A 17868-nucleotide genomic window follows, 5' to 3' on the forward strand; every position below is an offset into this window, starting at 1 on the left:
TGTGTAATCCACTGACAACGAGTGCTACAAAACATAAGGAAGACTACAACTACAAATCGCGGAGACTCAAAGTGACCAAACTGCAAGGTGAGCCTCTTTTATGTAAAATAGATAGAGATTTCTTGACCTAGGAGTATTTGGAAAAATCTAAAAAAAAACAAATGCACATTTAAATGTTTTAGATATTTCTGCTTATTTTTCAAATCAATCAATTTTTTTGTGAACTAGGTTTATTTTGTGCTAAAAATATGGTGAAAGGTTTTCATTTATATAAAGCAGTCCAAGTCACTGAAAACCTCCCAATGTGCTTCCCACTTACCCGTTGACACACACACTCACACACCGATAGCGGCGTCAGTCCTGCGAGGCTCCGAGGGAATTGGGGGTTCAGTGCCTTGCAAAAGGACACTTCGACATTTAACTCGGTAGAGTTGGGAATAAAACCTGCCACCCTTCGTTCCAAGACGAGCACTCTAACCCATCCATGAGCTACCTCCGCCCCGAATGCAAACCTGCTGCTCTATCTGGTCGCTAGAGGACAGTGTTGAGTTTGCATAGCAGTGTTGAGTTTTTACACAATGTCTCTCAAATAATGTCAATAAAGACGAATCTAGTTATATTCTAAAAACAATTTTATAAAAAGGGTGTCATTGGATAAAACAAGGGTCTCAATGGCAGATCAATTTGTTAATTCAAAGTTTTATTTTCAGCTCCGGTTTTGTTTATAAGCAGAGGTGATTTTAGGTTCAGAGCATTGGGAGTGCTGAGCACCTAAAGTGTCTTGCTGGTTAAAACCCTATTTTTATTTCACTTAAAGGGATGTACCTTGTTCATTTATGATAACATTTTATTCAAAATATTTTTAAAAGGCTTTTTATTTTGAAAGGTCCTTTTCATCAATTGAAAGTTTGTTTTAACGTCGTTTTTATTATTTGAATGATCATTTTTTAATTGAATTTTGCCCCTCTTCGGCTCCCATCATCACATAATCTCACCCTGATACAATGGAGGCTCCACAGACTCTGCCGCTATGCCGCAAGTGACACTAGCCAAGCGAAAGGAGAGCGGGAAGGGTCGAAAGCGGTCAAATAGACTGAACCACTTTAAGATAGTGGAGTATTTCCGACGCTGCAGTGTTCATATTTTTGTTTTGTTTTACCTTTTTATATAGTTTAGCTAGCGCTTTCATTATATTGAATCCTATCCTGTCCTTGATTAAGAAAAAAAAGTTTTAAAAATGTTATAATCTTAGGGGGTGCTTGGGTTGAATTTGAGGATGCTTAAGCACCACCCAAAAAACGCTGGTTACGCCCATGAGCAGCCCCAACACCCGTAGCCTTGTGTTTTGTTTTTTTTTTAACGAAGGGGTCTCCAATCTAGTGCCCGTGGGCACCAGAGTGCCCCATGAGGACAGTTGAGGTGCCCACGGACATGTTCTGAAAATAGCTCATCAGTGCTGGGTCATTGTTATTTTCTAGTAATAGTGTTTTTTTTTAATGGTTGACTGAGTCTATGCAACCCTATTTTTAATAATCAAGCTGGTAATAACATAGTGACAACATAGTAATAACATGATAAGTTGTTGCTTTAGAAATTCAAATAAATAAATTACAGTTCAAGGGTTTCCCGGACAAAATAAATTTAAAGTATTGATACTTTTTTTCGAGAAATTAATTCAGGTGGGAGAATGAGAATCTATTCGTGTATTAAACATATGTATTTATTCATCTTTTTATGGATTAATTTGAAAGGAAATGCAACAAACTGAATCCCAATTTATGGGTTTTGTAAAGGTAATGAGCAAAAATACTAGCGTTTTTTTTTAACTAGCTATTTGGCTAACATTTTGCTTTGTCGCTAGCTATCATCCCGCCTTTTTAGATATTTAGCAAGCTATCGAGCTAGCATTTTACATGTTTTTGCATGCTATCTAGCTAATATTTGACTTTTTTGCTATTTAGCAAGCTATCTAGCTCATATTTTGGATTTGTGTATGCTATCTAGCTAAAAAATTACCTTGATTGCTTTTTAGCAAGCTATCTAGCTAGCATTTTACATTCTTTTGCATGCTATCTAGCTATCATTTTACCTTTTTTTGCTATTTAGCAAGATATATATTTTAGATTTTTGTATGCTATCCAGTTAACCTTTGATCTTTTTGAGATTTAGCAAGCTATCTATTTTAGATATTTGTATGCTATCTAGCTAACATTTGACCTTTTTTGATATTTAGAAAGCTATATGGCTAGCATTTTACATTTTTTTGCACGCTATTCAGCCAACATTTCACCTTTTTTTTTTTTGCTATTTAGCAAGCTATTAGTCTTTCATTTAAGAAATGTTTTGCATGCTATCTAGCCAACATCTTACTATTTTTGCTACTTACTAAGCAATCTAGCGAGTATTTTACATTTTTTTGTGTTCTACCTAGCTAACATTTCCCCTTTTTTGTTATTTAGCAAGCTATCTAGGTATTATTTTACATTTATTTGTATGCTATCTAGCTAACATTTTACCTTTTTTTTGCTAGTTATGAAGCTAAATTTTGGTCTCCTTTCTAGATAACTATTTAGCTTTCTTTCTAGCTTTCTATCTGGCTATTTAGATGGCTTTTTAGTCTTCATATGAAAGAGGGTGCCCTTTACGCCTATTAGTAAGAAAAAGTAGCTCTCAGCTTGAGAAAGGTTGGAGCGCTCCTGTTTTAACGCTAGCTAGCATCATAGGAATGAACGGGTTAACACAAACTCGGCCTCTGATTGGTCAGGGAATTCCGCGAGCACGCGCTTTGTCATCTCGCGCACGGCACGAGTCACTTGTTGGTCAGAGGAGGCAAAAAAAAAGTGGCACGCTGGTCCCCATAGTTTAGTTTACAGTACCTCTTATGAAGGAGACGAAACAAAGCTTGTCCTTCTTACTGTGTTCCCTTTTTTAAATGTCGGCGACAAGGTTTTTCTTTTAGCCTTTTAGCGGAGTTTTTAAAGAAGTCCTCACGTTGGGACTTTTGATTCATGGACCCAACGCGGAGTTTAGCGAAAACTGTCAAGAGTCCGCCGCGAGCTTGACTTCATTGAGTTGTCACACAGGTTGGTCAAAAATATGTTTTGATAATAATCACATTTATGTGTTTTTAAAATGACGTTTAAGTTAACTGAAATGGGACTGCATGAGTGAAACCTTAAAGGAACTTTCCGCTCCCCTCCCCTTAAATGTGACTGTATCATCACTGGAAACTCAGTGGCAGAAATTTTTGGACCACTTTTACAGCATTCTAAATCAAGAATGTCCTACCAAAAAAAACCCACAGACTTCCTTTTTATAGTTCAAGGTTTAAAAAAATCGGAGTGACTAATAATTTGTTGAAATCATTTATACAGTATCGGTCATCCCTCTCGAGGGGTATGACCAGGGTCGATAGATAGATATACACAGTTTATCCAGTAAACATGTTTTCACAGTAGAATGGAGTTTTGCTACCCAAAAATAATTTCCAAATTTATGAAAAAGTATTGATTCGTTATTAATAGAATTAACGGAGAGCAGTTGTTCTCAAATCGGATTGCATAAAGGCATTCTTGGGCAGTAGTTGGCAAATACTGTACTGGAAATCAAATTCTGATTGCAGCGGTGGGAGCATCAAATCGGAACCTCTATCCTGAGAAGATTAAAGATGACAAAGGAAAAGGCATTATACTTTATCCATCATCACATTACTTTGTGGTGCCACGATATAATGGAGAATTATGGGAAAATAATTCAGCAAAAACAACATTGTACAACGTGGTACAGTGAGTGAAAATGGCATAGTGATGAGATAAAATAGAATGCCTTATCTTATGCCGTCTAGGTTCCTAGTTGTCTAGTGATTTCATAGTGAATTTTGGCTTATTATTATTATTATTGGGCTGTGGGCATGAGAATATAGTCGGATATTAACCTGGTTGGTGGTAAAACGAAGGTTGTGGACTACTGGTCTAGGCGGTATGTGATATTTTGTCTAATATCAAGAAAAACATACACATTTAAATCATTTGAAACTCAAATACTAAATTATGTACAATGAACCCAGGTTTATTGAGGGGTTTATGTTTTCCGTACATGGTCTAGGCAGTGATGTGCGGTGAGATTCATGTCTACAAATAAATAAACCTACATCTTATTCATTGTTTGGCTGGCATAGCAAGAGAGCAATGTATAAACGTCAACCATTTTGAAAAAGCAAATCCGAAAATTGTGTAGTTAATACAACCATATCATTTTTTTCATTTTATATTTCCATGATGACAGTTGAGGCACTGCCTTACCTGCCTGCCCTGACCTCATGTCACTGTTGATATTGAAGTACAAACCTGTATTTATTAATATACAATTATTATAACATTAAATACTATACTATCCATCCATCCATTATCTGCACCGCTTATCCTCAGTATGGTCGCAAGGGTGCTGGAGCCCATCCCAGCAATCTTCGGGCAGTGGGCAGGGGACCCCCTGAACTGGTTGCCAGCCAGTCGCAGGGCACACAGAGACAGACAACTCACTCGCTCATTCACACCTAGGGACAATTTGGATCGGCCAATTAACCTGACATGCATGTTTTTGGAATGTGGGAGGAAACCCGAGTGCCCGGAGGAAACCCACGTAAACACGGGGAGAACATGCAAACTCCACACAGGAAGGTTTGATCCCATGACCTCAGAACTGTGCCGCACACGCGCTAACCACTGCGCTGCCGTCCTGCCCCCTCTACTATACAATAAAACGAAAAATAAAGCCCTTTTACAGACTCAAGCAATTGTTTAAAAGTGCTGTATGATTTTTTTAAACAATTAACCACCGTACAGTCAAACAATATAAAGAGTATATAGCCAATCAGAATGCAGAACACGATGCAATATGCAAATCAGTAAAGTAGCAAGACTCTAAAACGTGAACCGTGACATAGAAATGTTCACTGTATTGTAGGTAGAATGTACTTCAAATACCTATTATATTTAGAAGGCTTAAATCTGGAGACAAGTGGGTCCAAAAATAACCCAATTTGGGTCATCTGGTACCCATCCCACCCAGCAAAAACTGCTAAAAAAACACTGAAAATACACTCCGGTAATGTAAAGAAAACATAGATATTTTGTTATTAAATTCGAACATATTCAGATGAGGTTAACAAAACAATGACCAATTTTGGCTTAAATATGCACAATGCTGGATAGGCTGAGCAATATCCAATTCTAGATTAGCCTATTTTGGGACTAAAACATGTCTAAAACAGACAATGTAGGATTTATCAAAACATCCTTTATCAAAAAGAAGTTCGGTGCTGGAGGAGATCCACTAATTAGTTTAAATTATCCCATGAAAATGTGAGTTTTATATAAAACAATTTGCTTATGTCATTTAAATAAACAAAAATGTCAGTTTAAAACAACCCCTAAAATCAAATGATTGTCTTTTATTTTAAAATAATAAGTTACTTGAATTTATTGCCTTACTGTAGAAAATAATGATAAAACTGGGTTATTGAATTTTACTCACAACATTTCTTAAAACAACTTCAAAATGTGTTTTTTTCAACCCAATATTTTCTGTCAGCAGTGTACAAACAATCCCAAACACTGGACATGAATAGTGTAAAATAAGCCCTGAAAAACGGGATTAAAAAATCCCATTATCTTTATAAACATCCCAACAGAATGGGTAATTTTGTACTAAACACCTCAAAAACTTAAATCAAACGGGAACATTTTTGGCCAAAAGTTGATGTAGATGTTATATGACTTTGCACTGGTTATGGGGTACATGCCCAAAATATTCCTCAAGGGGAAGACAGTAATCTAAAATGGAGCCATATTGCAAAACTAACATCAAGACAGATGTTAAAAACTACTAATGGAGTGTCCTAATAATATTTCCTATTTACAATGTCACATTGTGCCCATGTGTGTTTCAGTTTGAAAGCAAACAAAGCTGTGCCGGGACGCTATGACCGTCCTGAAGATTGTCCTATTCTTCTTGGAGGCCGTTTTGCTGGTACACAGTGCACGAGGTGAGATGAATGTGAATGCCTTCTTGCTTGACTTGGGCTCCCGCGTTTATAGCTCATTATAACTCAAGCATAGGGGAGGTAAAGTCTCGGTTAATGTTTTCACACAGAGAAGTAGAGACTGAAAAGTAAGTGAAAAACCCTGAAAAGGAACCCAAAATCAACACTGACTGGGGAATGAGAGAAGGGCAAACTTGCTTCTACTCACATGCGTGCATATGTGTGTGCGCACATTCTCCAGAGCTTAACCAAACAAACATCATCCATCAGCTTCCCGGGGTGAAAGAATACAAGTCTGTGTAAAGAACGTGGCCCACCCGCTGCCGACTGGCCGAGAAACTGACCACAATTCACAGTTTCTCGTGCCGGGGTCAGCGCATGGCTTTTTAAAGAGAACGTGTAGCGTGCTTGTCAGTGGGTTCCCACCACCAGTAATGACACACGGATGCCATCTCTGTGATTTCACCTTGTGTCGCTGGCTGTTGCAAGCATGTCTGATGCAATCTGAGGGAACGAGTGACATTATGAAATGAAGTCGAGGAGAACCAGCCACTTGTTAAACAAATCACCTGTAAACAAGTGAGATAGGTAGTACTAGAGCCTAGTGATTTTATCCATTAATCAATTCTACTTGTCTTTTAATTTACCGTATTTTCCGCACCATAGGGCGCACCAATATTGTTACATATTATTCATACATAGGCGTGTATTATTTGACCAGTTAATGTTGCTGGAATGTGTAGTGCAACTAAAAACAAGTGATTCAAAGCACAAGCAAGAACACTAACTACAGACACTCAATGTGGTCACCACACCATTTTTCTTCTCATTTTCATTCCAGTGTCCATTCCATTGTCCCACAATGGCGGACAATCATGTCAGATGAATCTAGGTGAGCCTCATGTTATGTTAAAGGTGTCTTTTTGTGTAATATTCAGTGCCTCCTAGTGGTACAAAAATAGTATTCAGTAAAAAAAAAACATTGATTTGAATAATAGGCAGAAATACATGAACTATCATACAATGTTAATTTCTATAAACAAACGAACATGTAGGGGGTGCCTCGAGAGTCGAGACCATATTTTGATGCATGAGGTCCCCTTAAACGACAAAGTATTCCCATTCTCCTTCGATAGTACCTCTCTCCTTTTTTATGCATTTTCTAAAAAAGCATCTTACATTATTGCATCTGTATCGCATACATTTGCATGTATTTTTATTTGTTGTTCGGGTATTTGACAAACACTTGGATTTCATATGCTTTTATATTATAGAATCTTTTTTGTTTTGCCCACTTTTTTTCTATCTGTCTAAAACTTCAATATTTAAATAAAGAGGAGGAAATAAAGAATGTTTAAAAAAAATCAGATTCATCATCCATCCATCCATCCATTATCTGCACCGCTTATCCTCGGTAGGGTCGCGAGGGTGCTGGAGCCCATCCCAGCTATCTGCGGGCAGTGGGCAGGGGACACCCTGAACTGGTTGCCAGCCGGTCGCAGGGCACACAGGGAGAGACAACTCACTCGCTCATTCACACCTAGGGACAATTTGGATCGGCCAATTAACCTGACATGCATGTTTTTGGAATGTGGGAGGAAACCCGAGTGCCCGGAGGAAACCGGAGTGCCCGGAGGAAACCTCCGCAAGCACGGGGAGAACATGCAAACTCCACACAGGAGGTTCGATCTTATGACCTCAGAATTTTGCCGCACACGCGCTAACCACTGCTCCATCGTGCTGCCCTCGGATTTATTAATTCATAGAAAAAAATAATTGACCGATTCATCAATTATTAAAATATCATTAGTTGCAGACCCAATATGAATGTGTTTTTCGTGTTTAGGAAGCTGTGTTTTATAGTTATTTAGAGTCAACTTGGATAATTTTGGGATGTCGGGAACGGCTTGATTCGTTTTCAGTTATTTCTTATGTGGAAAATTTCTTAAAGATACAAGAAATTCTAAATACAAGCTCAATTCAGGAACAAATGTATCTCATGTGTAGAGGGGCTACCTGCATTCGGCATAGGGGCATGAAAACGGGCTAATGTTTATTTCGAAGGGTCGGTCGGAGTCCGTGGGGGGGTTAGATTTGCTCAATGCGGAGACAAAGCTTCATTCACTGCGTGGCGGCCAGGCTTTTGCGACACAACTGCACCAAGAGTAAACAAGTCGCAAAGGCGAAATAAGATTAGGGGCCATTTTTCCTGTTCCCTGTCGAACAGATGGGACGTAAAATAAAGTCTGCTCCTCATCATTTCTCCGTCGAGACCTCTCATGCAGATGCGCTGACAGATAAGTACTTGGCAGACACTGCAGGATGATTCGGAACGATCATGTGGAAACAGAGCGAATACAAGTTACACCGAGCAGCAACAACAGATTGTGTCCGACAGCATGAGAAATACAGGCTGCAGCATCTGCACCCCTGTAAAACAGCCCCTGTAAAATTTAACGATACACGATGACATTTGTGACAAATTTAACGTTTTTTACGTACTGTAAGGCACACCAGAGTATTAGGCATGCCCCAAAAAAGTAGCCTTTTGTGATTATTTTTTTCATACATAAAGGGCTATGGTTGCTAAAAAATAAAAAGTGCTGTATTTGCACTAGTATTGATCTGTCGGAATATATCACTGGTCACAATTGCATAAAATTGGATGCCACAGGAATCAAATGTCAGATCGCGGCGCTCCACACACCGGATCCTTCCCACTAAACCATTATTTTTGGGCTGTGCCGCAAGAATATTGTCAGACATTGAACCGGTCCGTGGTACAGCCAACTTGCAAAGTCTTTACAAAGCGCACGGAATTCTGAACTAAATGACGAGAGAGGCATTGTGGGAAGTAATTCTGTACATCTGAACTGAATAAAGAGAACAGCATAATCGGAAGTACCTCGGTCATCCTTAAAGGTATAAATAAATGCATGGTCGCACATATTTAAAACGTTTGTCACTTACGACGCTTAGTTTAAGTTGATAAAAAGTGAAACAACATTTTCTCTCCTCTAACACATCATAACGTGATTCAAAATAATGTGATAATGGGATAAGACTTAGTGCCTTTTCATGTGTCGACAGTACTTCTAGTGGTCTGGTGCTAATCAGAAAAGAGTTAGTTTTGTGTACTTGGATAATATTGAATTGCACCATTTGTTTTGATTTAGTTTTGAGTGCAGTGTTGATTATTTTTAAGTTCAGTAAGTGGGTTTTCTCTGCTAAAAGGACATAATTTTGAGTTGTTTTGACATGTATTTATATATATATAATTTCACGTTTCTACATGTTAAGTCTGAAATGTTTAGGATTTTATAAAAGATGCAGGTAATTGAGCATAAGGGATATTAAGGACGTTTTGCTGGCCATTAGGTAAAAAACGTCAATATATTCTCTGGTTCAAACTGCACTTTTTTTTCATTCAATAAATTTGAGGAGGAACTTTTCTTGTAATTGAGGTAGGACTGTGGGTCCTGAAGTCAAACAATTGAGAACCACTGGTCTAGTGGATCTGGTACTCTCCCTGCTGTGATCCAGGTTCAATTCCCATTCCCTTTATGTTATGCAATTGTGAAAAACCATCAATGTCTATAGCGGTGTGGTGGTTAAGATTCGGTGCTCTTACTATTGCATTCTGGTTCAATCTCTGTTGCCACCATTGTTGTGCAATTGTGGTCAGCATAATTGCTTAAATATTCTAACGCATTTCCAAATTTGTCCGTGGACCAGATTATAAAGTGCAAACTCAATTTTTTTCAGATTTAGATTTTGGGTGCACCTTACACAGGGTTTTTACAGTTGCTTGAAATCCTTGAAAATGCTATAATTTAAACATTGTGTTTCCAAGGATTAAAAAGTGCTTGAATTTTGTGTAAAGTGCTTATCAATGCTTGTAGTCGTTGCCGTGTTTCTCAACAAGTCTGCTTAAAAATAACACAGACACTGCTGTCAGGTCGCTTCGCTTTGCTATTGCTTTTATTCTTCAATCATGATTAATGTCAGCTGGCATTATTTTTTACGGCATTGTCCTATGAAGCAACACCGCCTTCTACGGGTTGTGCCCAAGAAGACATGCGCATGCTACACCTAAACAGGGAACTATAAATTGTCTATTAAAGCAAGAATTATGTATCAATTATTGACATTTATTATGGGCCATGTAAAAAATGAATATGGCGTTTCCCAGTGGTAAATTGTAATCGAAAGAACTTCCTGCAGCTGAAAATGTCAGCTACATATTTAATTTTTACCCAACAACTAAATAGGGAAGGTTTTATCTCAAAAACAAATACATTTGTGATTTACTCAAGGCCTAAATCTCCTATGTCTTAAATGCACACACAACATAGAAAATCGCATATGGAAATGACAGATATATTTGTGGCTCTGCAAAATCCATGATTCATGCCGAATTCTTTTCTTTTAACCGAACTGGAGATATGGTAAAATTGGCTTTGAAAGTCCCTAAAAAGTGCTCCAATTTTGCCATGAAAAAGGTGTACGAACCCTGCTTATAGTCTGGAAAAAACGGTAGATGAAATCATAAAGACTAGACCCCTTTCTCCCCACAACCCCCTCGTTTTTTCGTGGAAACAGTATAACGACATTGAACGTGTCGGTCCCCCGCTGTCGGTTTCGCCAATGCAGAGGCAGTGAGTTTGACGAAAGCATTTTAAGCCTGTTGCTGTCAGTCATCAGGTGACATCTGATACTGCACGCTCCCCCGTCCTTGTGGCACACAAACATATGGAAACCACCCTGGCCCTCACTCCCTTTCTTTCTGGATCGGAAAGTCTTTGCGCCTGGGCCAAGCGAGAATTGCCCACCCGCCCCCATTCCAGCATAGGGACCCCTTGCCCTTCCTCTTCCATGGTGCCCCAAGCACCCCTAGCAGTTGGAGGAGGTGCCCACTGATGTGTCCCAGCACATTTTCTTATGTTGCTGACAGGCTCAGAGAGCACTGGGACTTTTCTGTTCCCCGTTCACTGCTTTTTGTGATTTTGTGTTGACAAAAGTACATCAACAAGAGTTTCAGGAAAGCTGAACAAATGTTATATGGGTGTTGTAAAGTAGGGATGGGCGTTAAAAATAGTTGGCTGGGTCTTATTAAGTCTTTTGTAACATTTTGAAGAAGAACTTTTTTATATGCAAAAGTGTAATGCAGGGCTGTCATACTAATTTTACCTCGGAGGCCACATGGTAGAAAAAATATTCTCACGGGGGCCGGACTAGGAAATTACTGGCGTAAAGATGCCTTAGCTGGAGGGCTGGGGGTCTTTTCTGAGGCTTACAATTACATTTTGATTCACGTATATAAGATTCAATAATAAAACGATTATTTAGGTTTTTTTTCCTCGATACTTTTTCCTCTACTTAGATCGCTTGCAGTGTTTATCAATTGTGCATTTGTAAAAAACAACAACAAAAAACCCCAAAAAGCAAGAAAACAATTAAATTCATTTCCACTGCAGTTTTTTAACCCAGGGAAATGCAGATGGGAAAGTGGCAAAAATAGCATACAAACAATAATTTAACTAATTTATGGTTTTAAATTATTTCTGCTGTTTATTTTTTATGAAAATGTTTACATGACAACCACTTGAGGGTGTCCCCTGCCCACTGCCCGAAGACGGCTGCGATGGGCTCCAGCATCACTGTGACCCGACTGAGGATAAGCAGTGCAGATAATGGATGGATGGATGGAAGTTTACATGTATATAGGAACTTTCCTGTTATATTTCATATCACTTCCTATTTTCTTTTCTTTTAGGTATTGATTTTGCTTTTGCTTTTTCTTTGTTGACAGGCAATTTCGTTTGGAGATTTAATAATATATTTCTTATTTTACAACAAAATATCTGAACAGAAGCAATAAAAGATATTAAAAAATGTATAACAAGGAGAAAATAGTCTTCTGTTATTAAATATTTTTCGGGGGGACAAATAAATACTTTACTATATTTTGTAGTTGATTTTTTTCAGGGTAAATTTTTCTTTAGATTAATGTTTTCCTCTTTATGTTTTTTTGGGAACATGAATTTTTGTGTTAAAGTGTCAGTGTGTATTATTTGACAACTAGATGTCGCTGTATTCTGTAGTGCAGGGGGCTGTCCAAACTTCAGAATGCAGGCCAGATTTAGTAAGCTGCAAATGTGTGATGGCCGACTATTATCCTGATATTCTCTGAACAGTCTTTAATAAATTCACCCTCCGTGAAAGGTTTGCAGTGCTTGGTGATCAGCATCGCAACCTCGTAGCTCGCCTTTATAGCATTTACATTTCACTCGCTGGCTTTCGTGAAAAAAAAAACAAAAAAACGGCTTCAAGTTGCTTTACCTTTTCACAGTGATTGTTTCCAGTTAGCTTTTTATAGTCTGCATGTTTCATTTGGCAGTGCCTTTTTACGTTATATTATTTTTTTTTAAAAAGCCCCAGTCATCTTGCAAATGAAGCAGACGCAATTGTTTTAGATTTTGGTGAAAAAAATACTGCAATTTCCACTTGTCCTGGCAGTGGCGGCCCTCACAGTTTACTTTCCTATTTTTATTTACAGTTGCCATGTCGGAAATGGGGTGGGTTAGAGATCTCACAGAAAGCCAAGGACAAGGTGGCCAAAGGGATACTGCCATCATCTGGTGAAACAGTGACTTATTTTTTTACAAATTTATTTTGCACTGCAGTCAACATTACTTGCGGGCCACATATTATTAATTCTATGAGAGAGGCTGTGGGCCAGTAAAAATTGTAGCTCGGGCCATAACTGGGGGGTTTGGGGTTTTTAAGGGTTATTGATCTATCTTCGTTATTCATTATCCATTATCCATTATCGGTCAGTTCATAATACGCTACAAAGCCTAGGAGCCGGGACACTTACTCTCAGCCAAAAGGCCAAGCTAAGGTCCTAGCCCTAAAGCCTTGCTGCGATCATTGCGAATGCACCGTTCCCGGAGGTACTGCAGTACCGGGCCGATGCGTGGAGTGGACAGAACAAGCTCTTATTCCATCTCCGGATTGCAAAAATCAAAGATCATGGCAAAGTTAAGGTCCTAGCCCTAAACAAAAGCCAGATAAACCTCATGGGCTACGATACTGCCACTGCATCAAAGCCAAAGGGCCAAGTTAAGGTCCTGACTTTAAAGCCTTGTTGATGACATGCTTTTCATCATCAGTTGTGACCCCTGGGACGGACTCTGGACACGCCTGCTGCAGTGCAACCGAAAACGCGTTGAAGTAAAGAAATGAAGTATAGAAACTACGGAAAGTCATGGGGACCAAACCGCACCCATTTTCTTCAAATTTTTCTCCCCAGATTTTTGCTAGATTTTTGTTTTTTAGGGTACCTGTAGCAGCGAGATGTTGGTGGGCATTCATGTCAGCTCCCTCTAAGTGAGCCTTACGTTATGTAAAATTAATACACATTTCTTGATCTCTGGGTATTTTAAAAAAAATGCACGTTCATATAATAGTTCATGCAGTTTTGCTTATTATTTAAACAAATATTGTTTTTTTATTTAATGATTTTTTTTTACCACCAGGAGTCATTAATAATTCACTGTCCCTTTAAAATAAAAACAGATTAAATATTATTGTTAGTAGTAGTATTAGTATCAATAGAAATACCAATACTACTAATAATAATCACAATGATAAAATTAAGTTTAATATTATTAATTCCACCAGCTGGAAGACATTTTCACAAAATTGACATCACTGAAAATGTTTGAAAACACTGTGATATAGGAAAGATATATTGGTTTTTTTTTAGGAGGCCATTTGATTCAATCAAAGTACTAGTGGTATTTGTTACTTGGTATCAGTGACAACTCAAAAGCTGTTATTTATCTAAATAAAATTGATATCAAACATATCTACTACAGTTTTATGAATTAAATCAAGGACCACTATGAAACAAAGTGACCTGTGCTATAATTGAACTGTATTGTGGAAAACTTTATACTGTCCAAAGTTTTGCACAAGGGAGAATCAAAAGAGAACCACATGTCTATGCTAGCTAGAACAACAAATTGTTTCCTTGCATTTTAATGATCAACAAACTAATGCGGCAGCACATACAGTCACACAGAAGAAACCAACACGTGAATTTACCTTCGCAACCATCTGGACAAACTTAGCGCGCTCTCTGCAACGCCGGCGGGAAATATACATTTTACGGTGGCGTTACATCACGCTCTCATAACAAGGAGCTATTGTGATGCTCAGTGTGCCAGTGGCTGTTAAAATCACAAGGCCATTTGGCTCCAACCACAGTTTTCCATTTCCTTAACGCATAATGAAGTGAGATTGAAGAGTAACTCAATGCCTCTTGTAGTTTTGAAATATCTACAGACTAGCAGAGGCCAAGGTTAGATGCTCTAGGGAGGGTGTTGAGGTGCGCAAAGAATAGCTTGCCTTGTGTATTATGTTTGAAAATTCCGTTTCAAGGTTCAGAAAGGTAAACATGGCTCACTTTCGGGTCGAGCGCCATCCGAAAGACTGAGACTTCATCGCACAAAGCAGACAGTCAGCCTTGCTTGCATTTCCTTCACTTTATTGCCTCTGTAAAGCTGGAGGAAGTAGGTTAACTTAATGTGCTGTTGTTAAAACAAGGCATGGGTTGACCTTTACACACTCTCCTTCAATCTTTCTCAGCTCATCCTAGCGCCTGTTTACGGAGTTGAAGTTCATTTGTGACAAACAATGGCGGAATTATGATGATTACGTCCAGTATGCGCGGGGCAGATTAATTTTAAACACTGCTTGTAGACTGGGCGGAGTGATCAGTGATGTTGTGGCGCCTCAATTGAGGTTTTCGTGAGAACTATAAGTTGACATGATTAGGGCTGCAACAAACCATTATTTTGATAATTAATCACTCGATTATTTTGCCAACAAGCAAAATGGCCTGGTAATGGCAATCATAGAAGATTAGACCTGGCTGCTTGGAGTGGTTAGTGGTCGGGAACGGTAGTATCCAATTTGGCCGCCAGAGGGGGTTTGGAGTGGTACAGTTTGGTAAAAATATTTGTTATTTGTATTCCTCCTTGAGCTTTCTAATACTTGTTTTTGTTTGCACTATACAATGCAGGGACATCCAGTGGTCTCTTGAGGGGTTTTGGGGAAAAAAATAAAATAAATAAATACCAATAAAGGTATGTGAATATTTTTTTGTATGCCTTAAAGGACATAAAAAAATTAGAAAAAAATAGTTGTGAGTAGCTGAAGGTCTAACGATTTGGTAAGTAAATCTGGCTCGGGGATAAAATAAAAATTTCACAATTACTTAGTGTAATGTTACATTCAAAGCCTATTATAGCACTTGCAAAGACGGAGACATTTGAATTAGCATACGTTTTTGTCCTGTATATATAGTGCAGAGTCTTAACTACAGTTTACAGTCAAGGCGTCACAACAGCAGACCCCCGTCTTGGTTGTACATCTTTGAAGAATCCTTTATTTGGAAGCTCATTAAATAATGTTTGTTCACTGTTGAGACACGTTTTGATAAAAACCCACAGACAAACTAAACGTGAATTTGTGCTGAAGAATTAGCTTTTGTCTGAAGAGCGGGTTTGCGGTTTGGTCTTTAATTATATCGTGTTGCTCTCGCTCTCAAAGAAAAAAACAAAACATTTTTGCATTTATGGCTCTTTGGGTCAAAAAGATTGTACAGTATTTGTTTCCTTCCTCCAAATGTTTACATCAAGCTTTTAATTTTTTGCAGCCCCAAACATGATTCTTCTGTGGGTTTTCTGGGGTCCGATGTGGCTCCTTCATCATTTTGGGTTACCAACTCCTGGGTTAGTTGGTTCTGCTCTAGACTGTTTTGAAATGTAGGGTACATTTATAAAACTAGAAACCCCAGGAAAAGTCCCGATAAGGAGAAGAAAAATTATTACAGAGCCTGCTCAACATCTCCCATTTGTTTATTTTTCTCTCCACTTGACCACAAAAACAATTGGTGTTACCCGTCTATCAGCAGAAAGCGTTGACCCAGGCAGTTGGCAGAGAGGAGGAATGTGTCAGACTTCACCCCTCACATGGAAAGAAAGGAAAGGGTTGTAGCTCTGATAAGTAGCCGTAATGGAGGTCACTTGCTGTTTACTCAAGAGGGGTCATATAATCCCTGTTAGTAACACTCTCTCATTGACCGATTTGAATGACCACTCAAATTAGCATTCATGTGGAGTTTCAACAAGGCATTGTCCACTATCCATGTTTATATCCGTCAGCTGTATGCTAATTCACAGTTTGCTTAGGCTTTTAGACCACACAAGTTTCTCAGGTCTGCATCGGTTAACCACACAAAACCAACAAGTCAGATGATTAATCAGGGTTGGGAATCTCTTGGTACCCTATACAATGCGATAGACATTACACAAATACCACAAGATGAAATGTTTCTCAATATTGAGTCCATGAAAAGGCAAATTCTTTAGCAAACTTTGTATTTGAAATAATTACCGGTTTGTCACAGTTTTTGACAATTAATTTTTTAAAAGACTGCATGAAAATATGCTATCTACTGTAGCTCTAAATGGAATCATAAAATAGAAATTACATCCAACTGAACACCAGACGTCTTTTATATGTTTCAACTGGTGTCTGGTCCTTGATTTGTACCAAAAATAGATGTCTAAAATTGCTGTGCCCGTGTGATGTGGTCAAAATGTGGCCAAAAATTGTCGCTGTTGTTTTCAACCGAGGTGGGTAGTGTCGCCAAAATACTGTTACTTTAGTATTATATTACTTAGGTAGAAGTAAAAAGTAGTCATCCAATTAATTACTTGCATAAAAGTAGAAAAGTACTGTAGCTGTATTGATTTTTTTTAAACAACCATTCAAGCAGATCATCAAATCCTCAAAGTCCATCCAGTCAACAATAAATTACATTTAATTTAAAAATAAAACAAAACAATCAAGGTAAATTCAAGTACTTAAATAAACAATAAAATAACCATCGTATGAATCAGAGAGGCAGCACGGCAGAGCAGTGGTTAGCGCGTGTACGACACAGTTCTGAGGTCATGAGATTGAACATTCCTGTGTGGAGTTTGCTTGTTCTCCCCTAGCTTGCGTGGGTTTCTTCCGGGCACTCCAGTTTCCTCCCACATTCCAAAAACATGCATGTAATGTTAATTGGCCGGTCCAAATCGATCTATGTGTGCATGAGCGAGTGAGTTGTCTGTCTCTGTATGCCCTGCGACTGTCTGGCAACCCGTTCAGGATGTCCCCTGCCCGAAGATAGCTGGTATGGGCTCCACCACCCCCGTGACCCTACTGAGGATAAGCGGTGCAGATAATGGATGGATGGATGAATCAAAGATGAAAATTAAGTACTAGTAGAAAATTTAGAGCCCCAGTACTTTTTTTTATCAATCTCTGCAGTCAGAACAACAAGCTAGCCCTGGGGTCTGCAACACAAAATATTGAAAGAGCTATATTTGGACCAGAAAAAAAAAGTAATTTGTCAGGAGCTGCAAAAAAATTAAAAGCCTTATACAAGCCTTATAATGAATGCAGCACATGCTGTATGTCCCTACATTACCCTACTATCAAAATGACTAAGATGGATGCAGCACATCCCGTCGAGAATGACGTGACTATGTTCTATGATACCGCCCCAAGTTTAACTTTGTTTAATTGATTACAGAATGTGCGCCCCCGTTTTACAAGCGGTATTCAAATGACCATAACTCCGCAACCGTTGGACAAATTAAATCAAAGTAGTTCTCCAAAACACCAACAAGTTGGCAGCAACTTCCCAAAGTATTATCTCACTGGCATCTACGTGTGGCAACTTACTGATCACGGGCAAGAAATGA

General features: G+C 38.6%; 1 protein-coding gene and 1 non-coding gene across 2 annotated transcripts in view; one reads left to right on the forward strand and one right to left on the reverse strand.

The window, feature by feature from the left end:
* The first annotated feature begins 2829 nt into the window (after positions 1 to 2829).
* LOC148351672 (fibroblast growth factor receptor-like 1) overlaps positions 2830 to 17868 on the forward strand; it is a 68556-nt gene continuing 53517 nt past the window's right edge. The window contains exons 1-2 of the mRNA XM_088354663.1: positions 2830 to 3083; positions 5948 to 6043. Of these exons, the coding sequence (XP_088210789.1) occupies positions 5980 to 6043 (64 nt within the window). The 5' untranslated portion in view covers positions 2830 to 3083; positions 5948 to 5979. The remainder of the gene's footprint in view (positions 3084 to 5947; positions 6044 to 17868) is intronic.
* LOC148351673 (U2 spliceosomal RNA) lies at positions 12975 to 13169 on the reverse strand. The gene has a single exon (XR_015852969.1). It is a non-coding gene; the product is annotated as a U2 spliceosomal RNA (small nuclear RNA).

The sequence above is a fragment of the Urocampus carinirostris genome, chromosome 15 (assembly GCF_059441175.1).
Source record: "Urocampus carinirostris isolate Australia breed hairy pipefish chromosome 15, RoL_Ucar_1.0, whole genome shotgun sequence".
Lineage (NCBI taxonomy): Eukaryota > Metazoa > Chordata > Actinopteri > Syngnathiformes > Syngnathidae > Urocampus > Urocampus carinirostris.